This window comes from Monodelphis domestica, chromosome 4, assembly GCF_027887165.1.
Source record: "Monodelphis domestica isolate mMonDom1 chromosome 4, mMonDom1.pri, whole genome shotgun sequence".
NCBI lineage: Eukaryota > Metazoa > Chordata > Mammalia > Didelphimorphia > Didelphidae > Monodelphis > Monodelphis domestica.
The window spans coordinates 158,141,007-158,156,809 of NC_077230.1; the positions used below are offsets into that span (position 1 = coordinate 158,141,007).

The 15,803-nt window shown below is 31.5% G+C and overlaps 1 protein-coding gene across 1 annotated transcript in view; it reads left to right on the top strand.

Annotated features, from left to right (window-relative positions):
- Positions 1–15,803, top strand: part of GALNT13 (polypeptide N-acetylgalactosaminyltransferase 13) — an 809,448-nt gene that overhangs the window by 666,134 nt on the left and 127,511 nt on the right. The window contains exon 9 of the mRNA XM_001373001.4: positions 12,665–12,804. Within this exon, the coding sequence (XP_001373038.1) occupies positions 12,665–12,804 (140 nt within the window). The remainder of the gene's footprint in view (positions 1–12,664; positions 12,805–15,803) is intronic.

The following is a 15,803-nucleotide window of genomic DNA, read 5'->3' on the forward strand; positions in this document are numbered from 1 at the left end:
TTTCCAAGAAGCAAGCAACCTTTAATTCCATGACTGCAGTCACCATCTGAAGTGATCTTTGAGATCAAAATTATAAAATTTCAGAACACTTTAATTTGTTCTTCCCTTATTTTCCAGGAAGTGATGGGACAATTTGCCAAGATCTTATTATTTTTTATTAAAATTCAAGCCAGTTTTTGCACTCTCCACTGTGACTTTCATCAAGAAGATCCTTGAATTTTCACTTTCTGCCATTAAATGGTATTGTCTACTTCTCTTAGATTAGTGAAACTTTACCTGGTACCTTTAATTTTAGCTTTTGATTTCTCCACTCTGGCATTTTACACGATTTGCTCTTCATATAAGTTAAATAAATAAAATGATGATATAGGAAACTAATTTTAGTTTCACAATTTTGAAACAATTTCTTTTTTATTTATATGTAAAAACAATGTTAGGAAATATTTATCTTACATTTTAGGATTCATATTTTCTCCATTCCTACCTTTCCCTACGTCTTTGAGGCACTGAATAGTCTAATATAGGTAATACCCTTATTTTCATTTAACACACATTTTCATATTGCTCATGTCATGATAGAGGAAATATATCATGTATACAATAATATATATACCAAGTGCTTCTTGAAAAAAGTATAATTTCTCAAATATATAGAGATCTGAGTAAAATTTGTAACCATTTAAAGCATTCCCCAATTTAAAATGGTCAAAAGACAACAAGAGTTAGTTCTCAGAAGAGGAAATTAAAGCTATATAATCATATGAAAAGTGCTGAAGTCAATATTGATTAGAGAAATGAGAATTAAAACCACTTGATACCTACAAGAATGGCAATCATTACAAAAAAAAAGGAAAATGATAAATGTTGGAGGGGATGTAGGAAAATTGAGATACCTATACATTATTGGTGCAACTGTGAACTGATACAATCATTCTGAAGAGCAATAAGGAACAACATCCAAAAGGGCACAAAACTATGCATACTCATTCACCTAGCAATCCTGCTGGATCCCAAAGAGATCAGAGATAAGAGAAAAGGATTACCTGTACTGAAATACTTTATGAGCTCTTTTTGAAGTGAGAAAGAACTGGAAACTATGGAGTTGTATATCACTTGAAGAATGGATGAAAAAATTGTGTCATATGATTGTAATGAATACTATTGGTCCATGAGAACAATGAAGAGACTTAGTTCTGAAAAACCTGGAAAGACTTATATGTACTGAGCAGAAGCAGAACTATGTACACACTAACAGAAATATCACCCATTCAAAAACCAGTAGTTATCCAAAATTATTTATGAAGACCCATTATAGTTGTAATTAAATTCTTAGCTTATTATATTCTCTAAAGGTTGTATCCAAGTTGTAACCAGTTTTGATGGAATCCATCCATCATCATCTATGTAACAATTAACAAAGGCAACCTGTGATCTTCAATGGATATAGCAACAATAATTTGGGCAAGATATTCATTGATTTATAGAATGATATTTTGTTTTTCAACAAAGGTAATGGTAAAAATTATAGATCAATATAGGCAAAACATAGTAGCTTAAAATGATTCAATATTACAGAAATATAGTGATTAGATTGAAGTCAGATATAAATGAATTTTGGATTACACACTGGTTTGGGATATAATTTGTCGAAGCTCCCTTTCACTTGTTGAACTTCATGTTTTTATTGATTCATTTTTAATTCCCTTTTCTTAAAGTGCTTTAGGGCACAAACGTATTAATATTAGTTAGTAGCATATATAAAAGAGAAAAATCAAAAATAGCATGTTCTCCTCCTCCCTAATCTTGGGCAAGTATATAAAAATGATGTCCATCACTTCCATAACATCATGAAATCTGGCAGTTTACACTACTATACCCCAAGTCACAAGTCATTCATTTTGATTAAGGCTATGTAAAAAATATGTATTTTACCTTATGCACTAAGTAACTTGAAATAGGATAAGCAAAGCATTCAAGCAAAATAGGCTTTTCACAGAATTCATTATACAGCTTCCTGGTTACTAAACCATTCATTAGAATATTACTCATAGAGTTGGATCAGTTGATCTTGACCCTTTATAGCTCTTCCTATAGGGTCTTTCTGCTTCTGGCTCTGCAAGATCTGAGGCCCTTGACTAGACAAGGATACTTCTGCATGCCTTTGGAAGCATTAATTTTAAGCATACTTTGTTGATATAATGTAATGTGGTCTCTTTACTTTAATGTTTTTCCCCATGTATTAAGTTTCAGTTCCACAAAGTCTCTGTGATTTCATGTAAATCTCTCCTCTTCCACAGTAGTACTTGAACTGCATCTTTAAAAAAGAGAAAAATTCAATGAGACAGAGTTGAAGAGATAGTATATTCCAGGGATGGAGATAGCCAATACAAAGGCATTGAGAGATATTAGATAGTGTATCATGTGTGAGGAATAGAGAGATGACTTCTTTATGTCTATTGCTTCCTAATACAAGACCTGCACATTCAGAAAACCCTGTATTATATGCAAAATTAAACATGATGGACAAACTATTTAGAATTATATGAAAAGAAAGGTAGAAACCTCTAAAGGAAAATATATTATTTTCCCTGAATTAAATATAAGTATTATTAATAATATAAAGATTATAAATATGCCCTTCTCTGTTTAACTTTTAGGACTGTTCACAGGACCTGTGGTTTGGGTAAAATATATAAGACAAATTCTTAAGGTAAATTATCAGACTTAAGAATTTATTGACTCCTGAAATATTAGCAAAAGAGTCAAAAAAGTAAATGGCAAGATAGTATAAGAGAAAATATTTTTCAAATTTAATTTGAATTTTCGTGGTAAGAAAATATTGTAGAAGCTAGATCAGAAATCCCCAGAGAGTGAAGGATAAAGATAAGGACTTTTTCAACAGCATTAATTCTAGATGGTTAAAAGGAAGAATTAGAAGCATTTTCTTTGAATGTAATGAATGTAATAGTAAGGATTGGTATTTAGTCCATTGAATTTTTCCCCACTGGAAATACAAATATTTTTCTCCTTTTACTTTAATATGAACTCCATTTATATTTAAGTCATTTCCATCAAATAAAACTAAAGAGTAAGGAAAATAAAGAAATAAAAATACATACAGATCTCAAATGGCACGTTAAATTACATTTCATAATCTTCCAAGTTACAGTTTGAAGCCTAACACAAATTTGCTGTTATTCAAAATAACTTGTATATCTTTGCCTTTCACACACCTAACAAAGGAAAAATATTACATTACCATAGTACTACACCCCGGCAAAGTTTTGGTGGCCATCTTTCCTTATAGCTTTCTGGATTCCTCCATTGGCCAAGACTATTTAGCAGAAGAAATTTATATAATCCTGTGACCATCATCGCTGCATAGTCTATTGAATTGCAAAGAACTGAAGTTTATTTAAGAGAATAGAGATACTTTTCCCCCCTCCTCCCACCCCCCAAAAACTTCAGGGTCTTTGGAGAAATAATCAGTTTAAGAATTTATGTTTTCTGATTCTCAGACCAGTATTCCTTTAATTCTGCTTTGCTAATTAGAAAATGGAGTGCTTCAATTGTGAAGCCTTCTTGCTTGCTCAGTTTGAATCCATTTTCCTTTTTATAGGTTTCAGGCATATTTCCTGTGACAAATAATTTGAAGCCTGACTTGAGAACTAAACTATATATGTATATATATACACAGTCCATAAATAATTCTCTCTTTAGTTCCCATGTTAATCTTTTCCCATGGCAGGTGCAGGAGAGTCAAGACAGTGTGATACTGTTCCAGGAAGAATAATCATAGGCATTTTGACCCTTTTTGCATAGGAGGAGCCATGTGTGTTATCAATGGGGGAACCTAATAATATCTTATATCCCCTTTACATGTAGTTATTAACAACAGCTCTGAAAGCAGAGGAGGAAAAAATAAACATTATCTAATATTTGATATTAGGAGCAAATTGCAATTTGAAAAACTTTGTTTTTTTAATCATTACTTTCTTATAAAACATATTTCCATTTAATTCTTCCTGAACTAAGAAGCATCGCTTCTAGACTGAAAAGTTTTTGCTACAACTGACAGCTTTTGAATCAGTTCAAGATTTATTTTCAAAATATCATATTTTTGTCTTAAAATCATCTTGGGATAAGATGATTAGACATGGATTACAGCAATTTTTGTCCTGTAATAGGGAAATTATAGAGAGAAGCATAAGATGGGAAGTTGCCTTTAAGAAACCGGCATTGGCACATGTAAGAATTTTGGAAAAGTGTTCTAGAAACCAAAGGGTAGAGAAAGAATGGTTAATGGATAGTCAACTGTCACCTGGTCCTTGGTCTTGGTCTTGGATTGTAATTTGGTTCTGGATCTTGGTCTTGGACTGCCTCTTTGATTATGGTCCTGCCCAAGTAGAGGGAGGAAGAGCTGCTTCTAGGATTTTTTCCTATCTCAAGGCTTTGGAGAACAAAGGACAATCCTTCAATCCTTCCCTGTGGTACCTGATCAGCTGGAGAGAGTAGTTTGGAGCAGAACTGGTTATCTCTACTGTCTGTGAGTGTTTGCCAACTTGCCTGGGGATTTTAACTTAAGCTAGGTTGGATTTTTGGGTCTAACCCATTGTCAAGCCCTGCTGTGTGAACTCAGAAATCTGAGTCACTCTTACCAAACCCCTTAAGACAACTTTGGGAGAATATCTGAGAATTATAGACAGGAAGTGTTTAAACAGATTTTTGGGTAACATCTAGTCAGCACAGGGAGGTGAAAAGGGAGCTGCAAGACCAGAAGAGCTTCATCTTGTGATGAGCTTAAGTTGATTTGGGTGAAGTTTAGAGAACTAGAGAAAGGGAAATCCTTTTCCTAATTCTCATTCCCTGACCTTAATTTGTAATAAATTATATATTTTCTATATAAAATCATCATCAGGGCCATTATGAGCTACTGACTCAGGGAAAGGAAAGTGAAATTCACTGTACTTTCATAACATGAAGCCAAAATACACAGAGACTACAGCTGGGTATTTAGGCAGTTTCCTAGGCTAAACTAACACTTTGATCCCCTTTTACTGACCTGTTTTTTCAATAACTACTATTTAATTACAAGGCATGGCAAATTCTAAAGAGAGTCTATTTTTTGTGCATGTCAATCACCTATGAAAAATATAGTTTCAGAAGGTACCAAAACATGTTGAATTAGCCTGTTGGACAGGAAGTCAGAAGACCTAGATTTCAAGTCTACTTCAAATACTTACTCTTTTTTTCTTAAAACCCCTACCTTCCTTCTTGGAGTCAATATTGGCTCCAAGGCAAAGGAATGGTAAGATGATAAGAGCTAGGCAATGGGTGTCAAGTGACTGGCCCAGGGTCACACAGCTGGGAAGTTTCTGAGGCTAGGTTTGAACCAAGATCTCCCATCTCTAGGCCTGGCTCTCAATCTACTGAGCTACCCAGTTGCCCCCCAAATACTTGCTCTTTAATTATGGTTATCACATTAAATGTCTCTGTTTGCTTAACTGTAAAATGGGAATATTAATTCTTGTACTACTTTTCTCACAAGGTTATTGTGAATAAGGGCAGTTAAAAATTTAAAGCTTTATATATATATATGTATATATATATATATATACATATATATTTATATAATTACTGATTCATTATTTTGGTCATATATTCCTTGTGCATTGATATTTTATCAAGAATTTTCAAGTTGAGATTCTTGGAATTATCACCTATAGTCAATTTGGTATTATTCATAAGTCAGATGTATCAGCCAAGTAACAAAGACCAGTGTTTCAATACTGTGGCCATTCTATTAAATGTTGGGTCATGATGTCAGCACCAGAGCTAAGTACCAGTACCAGTGCTAACAATCAGATTATATAGAGGGGGGGGAACTGAAGGGAACTAGTCTTTATTAAGTGATTTTTATGTCCCAGTGAGAGACCTAAGAACACTAAAAATAGTATGACTTTTAATCCTCTCAACAGCTTTGTAAGATATTATTCTTATCCTCTCTTCAGAGTTGAGGAAACTAATTTAATCAGGAGTTAAGTGACTTGTACAAGGTTATAAACATAATATAAGTGAGATTCCTCAAGAACCATATATTAAGAATCATGCTAAGCACTGAGAATACAAAATAAAAGCAAAAAAGAGGTAGACAAATATTTCCTGGTCTCAAGAATCTCACAGTTTTCAATTCAAATGCCACAGTGCATTTCCAGAAGATAAATAGGTGGAAATTTCAAGTAAACAGATTTTTGTGTAAGGTATAATTTCCTTATGATAGAGCTCTTAAATCATCTAATGGGCTTAGAGACTCTTCAAATGAAATATGGATAACCAACTATCAGGCATGAAGTAACAGCCATCCATTTTTCAGGTAAATTTTGGACTAGATGGCTTCAAAATGCCTTGCAAACATAAAATTCTATGTATCTATGTCTAGAGTAAACTCAAAATTGTATGCTTGCAGATTTTCCCTCTGCTTCATCTTCAATAAGCAATCAGTTGACAAGTCTTGTCAATTCATTCTCCACATTCCTTATAATCCACAATTTCTTCACACAGCCATTACCTCAGTTCATACTCCCAATGTCTCTTGACTAAACTTCCCACGTAAGATTTTTATTTCAACTAACAAGCATTTCTTTACTCTCTCCTACTCTCACCATCACCATCACCACTCCTAAAGCAAAGTAGGAAAAAATAAAAATAGACTATTGAAACATATGTGCATAATCAAACAAAACATTCCCACCTTCACCATGTCCTACCTTAATTTACTATTAATCATCCTAATGAACTCTCTTCCAGGCCAAAATAATTATTTTGCTTCACATCTTCTATAACATTCTATCTCCTATCTCTGTGTCTTTGTACAGGCAGTCTTCAATTCTGGGAAAGTACTCATTTATTCCTTCTTTTTCATATAATTTCTAACTTCCTTTTCAAAACTGAATTCAATTGCCATCTTCTGAACATTTTTTTCTGTTTTTCCCTTTGTTGTAAATTATATCTTCTTTAATTATTTTATAATTACTTTAGATAAAGATTTTTTTTCATTTATGCAAGCAGCATGAAATAATAAATAGAATTGCTGGCTTCAGAAAAAATAATTCAAGTTGCCACCTCTAAAACATAACTGTCTTTTTGACCCTTGGGCAAACTCTCAACCTCTTGTAAAATAAGAGTCAATCAAAATTGGCAAAGAACATTTATTACCTATAATGATGAAATCATAATTCCAACCAAAAACAGACAAAGGAACCGAGGGAGATAGATAGATATTGGAATAAATACAGAGATTTAACATTTCCTTATCTATGCACAAATTGTTTCCAAGCAAATTAAATTAGGGTTCTTGAGGGCAATCACTGGATCATTATTTGCATTATCTAACCAAAGCCAATTATAATGCCTTTCATATAGCAGATGTTTAAAGACATTTTAAATCAATTTCAATCTACATGTCCCATATTTTATCAACTATTCTATCCCCAAATGGTTTCCCTTAACTCTCAGATAAATCAAGGTTTGTTTCCCCTTTTCTTGTTTTCCTTATTCAATATACCAGGCTCTGATTTTTTATCTGCCATTACTAATATTTAATGATATATTTTCAATTACTTTTTTTCACATTACGTTCCTTGAACAATCAAGGAAATGATCTTTTCATTCTTAGTTGGAATTTGTCTTTGAGAACTAGATATTCATATTTATCTAGTTGTTTATTTTTTTCTGTGTTCTCCTTTCAGTAGTTACAATACCTTCAGCTTAAATTTAGTCAACTTTTTTTATTATTTGCTATTTTATAGTTTACAAATCTAAGTCAACTTATCATCTTAGAATATAAAGGTCCAATAGAAAATGTGTGGGATTAATTCTCATGTCTAGTTGAGCTTTGCTGTTTTCCATAGATACATATTGTATCCATCCCATAAACCCATTATTGAGTATTAGGGGGACTAAAAATATAATGAATAGATCAGAGTTTTCCATCATCGCCACTGTGAAAACAATGCATAGTACCACACCACTGAGACTTCAAGTTGAAATGAAGAGAAAGAATGTATGAATTGGAGTTAAGACAATCCAGGTTCCAGGTTGTCTCATATTCTTACTAAATGTGAGATCGTTGGAAACAGCCTATTTGTAATTCAATGTCTTACTCTTTTAACCAGGATAAGCAAAAGGAAATTTATTGTGTATTATGGATTACAATGAAGTTCAAAAGAGGTAATGTAATTAAGTTTAAAATTTGAAATGTTATTAAAATAGACACTATCAATAGTGGAAATGGGTCTATAGTATCATCATTCCACAAAATAAGATGGAACTCGCCTACAGACATCCCTATACAGTTTAACTTATAAAAGATCTAAATATTTACATATAAGAAATGTATATTAAGAGTGAAAATTAGGACCTATGCTTTTAATTGCTTCTAAACATACTTAATTAATCAAAATCATCCTTTCTCTCACACCCATTTCAACTGGGCTAGGAGTGGGTAATGAAAGGCTGCATTTCCACAGTCAATTTGAAGAGCAGATTTTAGACAGTTATTTGTATAATGAAATCCCCAAGCAAATTTTGACTTTGTAGAAATTTAAAAGAGGAAAAATAAGACATTTGTTGACTTGGACTATTATCTTTTCCTCTCAGGAGGTAATATGGTTTCTATAAAATCCCTTTATCTCACAAAACTAAAACTACAGTAATAAAATCAAAAGATAATAATTATACATTATTATCTATCAATAGCCAAATTAGCATGGAATACAATCTTACCTAATGACTCCTTGAATATCCATTAAGGGTTCAGATCATCTGTGTTTGTACAATCATAATCAATATTTACATTTATTTTGTGCTTTGAAGTTGGCAATACTTTCCTCATAATAAACCTGAGAAACAATTAATGAAAGTATTATTTTCCCTATTTTTGTGAGCGTGGAAAATGAGGCACAATTTTCCCAAGATAGCTATTTCTTAGGACAAAAATGAAAATCCAGATAATGAATCAAATTGACTCTTAAGAGAAAAGTAAGGAATAGGCTCAAGAGAGTTACTGACTTATAGGCACATCTATATACCTATATATTCTAAGACATTAAATGGGATTTAGAGAATTAGGCTAAGGTCATAGATTTTAAAATAATTATTTTGTATCAAAGATCTTTTAAAATGGAGGTTTGATGGTACAGTTAGGGTGAAAAATAGGATTTAATATTCAAAATTGTTAATAATATCTTGTGATATCTCATGGTTTAAATGAAAACAATTTCTTGGAGCTAATCCACTGAACTGCTACTCCCTAAAAGATAGACAAAGGTTTTCTGGTAGATGAGGATCCAACACTGGAATTTTCCTATTGTACAGAATTATATGAATGAATAAATATTTTACTATATATTTATAAAGAGATTTCAAGTGATCAGAGAACTTTCAGGCATATACCTCATCTGAATGATTCTGTAAAGGGTCTTATTTTCTCAGGATTTAGTATTACTTGCTCATTTTTTCCTTGTTATGTAGCTATAGTTGTTAAATTTTCTTTGAAGCTCTAGTCTCTTCATCAGGAATGCTTGGAAGTCTTCTATTACATTAAAAGTTCATTGTTCCTCTGGAGAATGATACTAAAAATTTCCAGGTAATTTATTCTTGGGTGTAAACCTACATCTTTGGCCTTCTAGCATTTCATATTCTTGGCTTTCCACTTATTTATGGTGGTGGCTAAATTCTAACTCTGAATGTCACACCTTTGTACTTCCATTCTTTTTTCACTTTTTCTATAGTTTTCTTTAATTTGAAAACTGAATTTTTACTGTAATATTCCTGAGATTTTCATTTTGGGATTTCTTTTATGAAATAATCAGTGAAGTATTTCTTTTTCTATGTATTTTCTGATTTTAAGAGATGCAAGCTTTTTATGATTTTTTGAAATAAACATCCTAGGGTCTTTTTTTCATAACTTGCAGGTAGTACAATGATTTTAAAATTATCTCTCTTTGCTATGGCTTGCAATTAAGCATTTTTAATCTGAGATAACTTAATTTTTTTCTATTTTTCAGTCTGGATAATTTCTTATTTCTTGATGTTTCAGGGACTCATTAACTTCATTTGATCAATTCTCCTTTTCAGGTAGTTATTTTCTTGTGTAAGTTATAGCCCTTCTTGTTCCAATATGTTAATTTCTTCCCTTACCTTCCTTCCATAGCAATTATTATTTTCCATTTTTGTAGTACTTTAAAAAAATTTAAATTTAAAATAATTTGATTTCTATCTTTGTAAACTTTTGTTTTGTAACTGTTTTTCCTTAAGAATTTGCTTGTAGATTTTTTTAATTCTTCTCTTCTTTTAGTATTGTATCTTGAGCTTCCTTGTTACCATAAAACTTTTTTTTTGAGATTCTTTTGTTTGCTCATTCATCTAGTCTATTTCTGGATTTTGACTTTCTTTAGAGCTAGTTTTTATGTACTTCTGTTTGGAGGAGGAATACTTGGATATTTCTATCATGTTCTTATCATTAGGTGATTATGTCATGGACAGCTCAGGCTATGACCATCTAAGCTTTCCATGTAACCAAAGTTATATCATGTGGGACATTATCCTTGGATAAGGCATTAGAATATGGTGCAGCTCAAATGGAAGTAATTTCAGCCATATATTTACATAAATCTGCATCTCAAAATTTGACTGAAATTTGTATTTACGTTTTGAAAAATGTTAAATTGTGTACCTGAAGATATGTAATGTTTCATTTAAGTTATTAAAATAATGCAATTGTGTACAAATTTAATATGACCCAAAACTTTTAAAAATATTTAAAATACCAGTGTGGAAACATTTTAAACAAGTGCATATGAATAAACAAATATGTCAATGTGCATATAAGCACATATATTTTTGTCTATAAGTGTGTATGTAAAATTTCTCCTCTTATGCCATAGTCTCCAGGGCTCATTAATCTATCTGTAAGTTTCCATTAACATATTCAGGGAATAATTTCTCCCACAATGCTTAGCTAGTACTGATCAAATATAGACAAGGCATGCTAAAAATGCCTATAGCTTTTGATATGCTCCTGTTCTTTCCTTAACAGAATTTTCAAAATGTGACATTCACAACCACAATACAAATGTTCATTAAATATTTTACCCTTAATTCTGGGTTATCCATTTGATTCTTGTACCTAATTTAGGTATAGCAAAAAATGATGTATAAACCAACTAGTTCTCCAATATCATATCCCATTTGTTCTTAACATAATACAATCATGTAATGCTTAAATATAGGGCATTTACAAATTTAATCCAAAGAAAAGTAATTTTTGTTTGAATTATACTATGGTTTTAGTATAAAAATGATTTTGGGTTGAATTCTCTGGTTATCAATCAAATCAAAGTATATAGCATACTCAATGTGTTTATTTAACAAATTAAAAGACTAATTTATTTTACACTTGTGAATTTTATGAGTATAAATATAAATATTACTGTCTATAGTAATACAGATGAACTCTCTAATGTCATAAAATATAATTGAACAAGATATAAAGATACATGTATATAAGTACACAGGAATATGTATCTTAATATTTTGTTACTTCTAATGATTGATCACTGTAGATACTGACTCTACTGATATATACAATTAGTCCTTGACTTAGAACATGGAGATTGAATGAGATAATAGATGCAAAACACTTTTGAAATGTAAATGCATATTATGTATATATTTACTTGGCAGCAACAATGAATAGAGTGCCAGACCTAGCATCTGGAAGACTAATAGTCTTAAGTTTAAATCTGGTTTCAGACATTTACTAACTGATCCTCGGCCAGTCACTTAATCTCATTTGCCTCAGTGTCCTCGTCTTTAAAATGAATTGGAAAGGAAAATGTCATATGATTTCAGGATCTTTGCCAAAAAAAAGTCCTCAAATGGAGATATAATGAATTGCACATGATTGAAAACAACTGGAAAACAATAAGTTAATCTAAAATTTATGTTACTTATTATTATTATTAATATTATCATTATTATTATTATTATAAACAATTATAGTGGAACTAGACCTATAATTTCATTGTTGTAACAAATTCTTTTGTTATTAAACTCCTTCTGTAAATGAAGAATAATACCTCTGCAACTACATATCTTAAAGCATTCCCTAAAACATAGAAGTTACATACATTGATTAGGATCACATTTGTTACACATATGATTTGAAACAAGGTCATCTGAGCTGTCTACCTTCTTCACTTTCTATTGACCCACATAATGAATAATAAACAAGTGTCAAATCCATACTATTATGGAAAAATAAGAACAATGTTATAAAATGTTGTTTGTTTTGTGACAATATTTCATGTCATGACCATGACAAAATTATCATGGAATTAAGTTGCCTTTGGTTCTAAGATACTGAATTAGCAATTTTTTTTCACTTAATTAAGGATTCATCCCAAGAAACAAAAGTAACTATACTTAAATATTGATGATAAAATGCAGCTTCTAATAGTGAAACATTTTGCTCAATATTTAATTTGATAAATTGAATAACAATAAAAGATTAAGACATAGTGAAAGTGATCAATGGCACTGTCAATATATAATGCTTTAAAATACCATAAAGTAATGTATGTGTTTTTCTGAAAAATTCTAGGTGTTGTCAAAGTGGATTATGGAGATGTATCGGTCAGAAAAGCACTAAGAGAAAATTTGAAGTGTAAGCCCTTTTCTTGGTACCTAGAAAACATTTATCCAGACTCCCAGATTCCAAGACGGTATTACTCACTTGGTGAGGTATGAATTATTTATTTTGGTTCTTCTTAATATATTTTATGAATTGTATTATTTCTAGAGTTAAATTTGTAAAATATTTTAGGAACATCTTTTTATGGAGTCTCAGACTTAATGTATTTTAAATGAGTTCTAATATTCATTTTGAAGGATTTCTTCAGAACCCATAAAGATTTTCATTGCTAGTGATTTTTTCCATAGAACAATAACAGAAGAAAAATTGGTAATATTAATAGAAAGGTTTCTCACACCAGTGATTTTATTCTCTTCTAAAATATTGTCAATCTTAAGAAGAATGTAGATGGCCTTATTTCCTCATGTAGATGAATATAACAGCGGACTCAAAACATTAGCATGATATTTTCCTCATTTCTGAAGAATGATAACTCAATATTCCATGACTGCCTTAAGAAGAGATTGGGGAAAAATGAGGCAAGTTCTTTCACTTTCAGCTTCTTCATGGATGACTTATTCTTAGAGTACTTCTCTTTCTCCTGAGATTTCTCACTGTAATAACTAAATTAAACTCTTGTCTTTAATTTCCATAGATTTTATTAATATTTACTTGAATAAGAGAAGGCAGACAGATATAGAGAAAAGAAGCTGATTTTAACTAGCCATGTGAATGCTCTCTACATGGCTCCCTCAGCCACTTTCCTTTCATCTTTTACCTGAGCAAATAGTCAGCTCACTTTCTCAAACCCCCTGTTTAATTCTTCTCTTTTACTCCAGATCCATATCCTTTCTGGTTTAGGTGCCTAGGTCACTGCCCTGTGACCCACCCTTTTTGGAGTGGTGTACACCCTTACACATCACTAAAGAAAATTTAGAACTCTACATGCTCTAGAAGACTTAGTACTCATCCTGCCCACTTAGTCTATCTACAACACGTTCCATGCATATAAAATCAGATTATTATTCACCACCAGGGAAGAAAGTTTTAAGCAAATTAGATTGATACTCTTGTTATATGTGTATAATGTGTTACAACTTTACATAAAAATTACTTTGAGCAAACTTGCCTCTTGTTCCTTCTCCATGTAGATGCAGGTAGGGAAAAATATATTTTAATATTTTTGCATTTAACCTTTAAAATCTGTTTTAAATATTTATGAAATTATGTATCTCTATTCATCCCTGAAATGGCAATCAATTTAATAAAGAATAAACAAATTCCATAATCCAAAATATATTTCCATAAATGTTAATTTGTGAAGAAAAATAAAGACAAAATACAAAGAAATTTTTAAAAAATGATTAAATCTACACTTACATTCCATCAGTAATTTCCCACTAGGGAGATAGCATTTTATCATAAGTCTTTCAGAATTATTTTGTATTAATATTGTGGATAATATCTAAAATCACTTTGATTTTGATTATTGATTAGTGTTAGGGGTAAAATTTAGGGATGAGACTAAACATATTATATTAGTGGTCACCAGGAATTTAAATTCAATCTTAATGAAATACTCAAGTCAGTATGGGATTTTATGGTGGTTTATTTATAATAGAAGGAAGAAAGTAAGAAGGAGAAGAGGGAAATGATAGAAAATCTGTTCTGGCCTGGCCTAAGGCAAGGGGAGTTCGAAGGCCTCAGTCAAGAGGCCTCCTCTAAGATGAGGGACCTCCTCAGAGGATAGTGCCTTTAGAAGTTCAAGGAAAAGGGGTGTCAGTCTTATCACTCATCAAGTTAGATTCAGAGAAATGTCTCATCTAAACCATGCTACAGAGCTCATTCCATTAAACTCCAACACCAAGTCTGCCAAAACTGCAAGCATACCAAACCCCACCAAAAGCTCCCAACACTGCTGAGCAAGAGAGGCTCACAGGAAGTGACACAAAATATAAAAACAGTTCTTTACATCACTTCCTGTGTCTCACATGTACCAGTGGTGGTTTAAGCTTGGCTTAGGACAGCCCAGGGGGTCAGTCAGTTGTTTCTTATTCATCACTTGCTAGCACATGCTGGTCATAGGCCATCCTCCCCATATTTAATACTTAAGTGGGGGTGTATATATTCCTGGTTGCTAGAATTCTAAAGACTAAGCCGGATGGAGTAAAATGAAAATTTACATTATGATGGAATATTGCTGTTATTAATTATAATATTCTCCTAGTTCTGTTCACTTTGCTTTGCATTAGTTTATGTAAGTCTTCCAAGTTTTTCTGAAATACTCCTACTTATCATTTATAATACCATAATAATATTTATCTCATATTCATATATCACAATTTATTCAGTCCTTCCTAATCATCAACATACTCTTAATTTCTAATTCATTGACACCCCAAAAAGAGTTAATATATACTTTTTTGAATAATCTTTTTTTTTCTCTATGTGATACAGATGTAATATTACTGGTTCAAAAGACATGCACAAGTTTAAAGACTTGTAGGTAAAGTTCTAAATTTGTTTCCAACATGCTTGGATCATTTCACAACCACAGCAGTATATTAGTTTTTCCAATTTTTATACATCACTTTCCATATTTGTTACTTTCCTTTTCTGTCATTTTAGATAATTGGATAGGTGTGAATCAATACCTCAGAGTTGATTTTTCCCAGTTTCTTTCCTTCCTTCAAATCTGAGTTGCATTGATTTTGTTTATATAATTAAAAAAATGTTTGCTTTCAATCTCATTTGGCCATAAATTCTTTCCCTATCAGAAAATATAAGTAAATAGTCCATGATACTATTTATGTCTAAATAATGTAACCATTTTAATATTATCTTTGTATATATTGTGAGATGTTGTTCTATATCTAGTTTCTATGAAAATGAACTTGAATTTTTCAAGCAATTTTTGCCAAGTAATAATTTCTTGTTCCTAAATCTTGAATCTCTGAGTGTCAAATGTTACATTACAATGGTCATTTGCTAATATTTATTTTGTATCTAATCTACCTCTCTCATCCACCACTGTATTTCTTAGGCAATACCTAATTGTTGTGAGAGTTAACCATTTTGTAATATAGTTTATGTTCTTCTGATGCTAAGC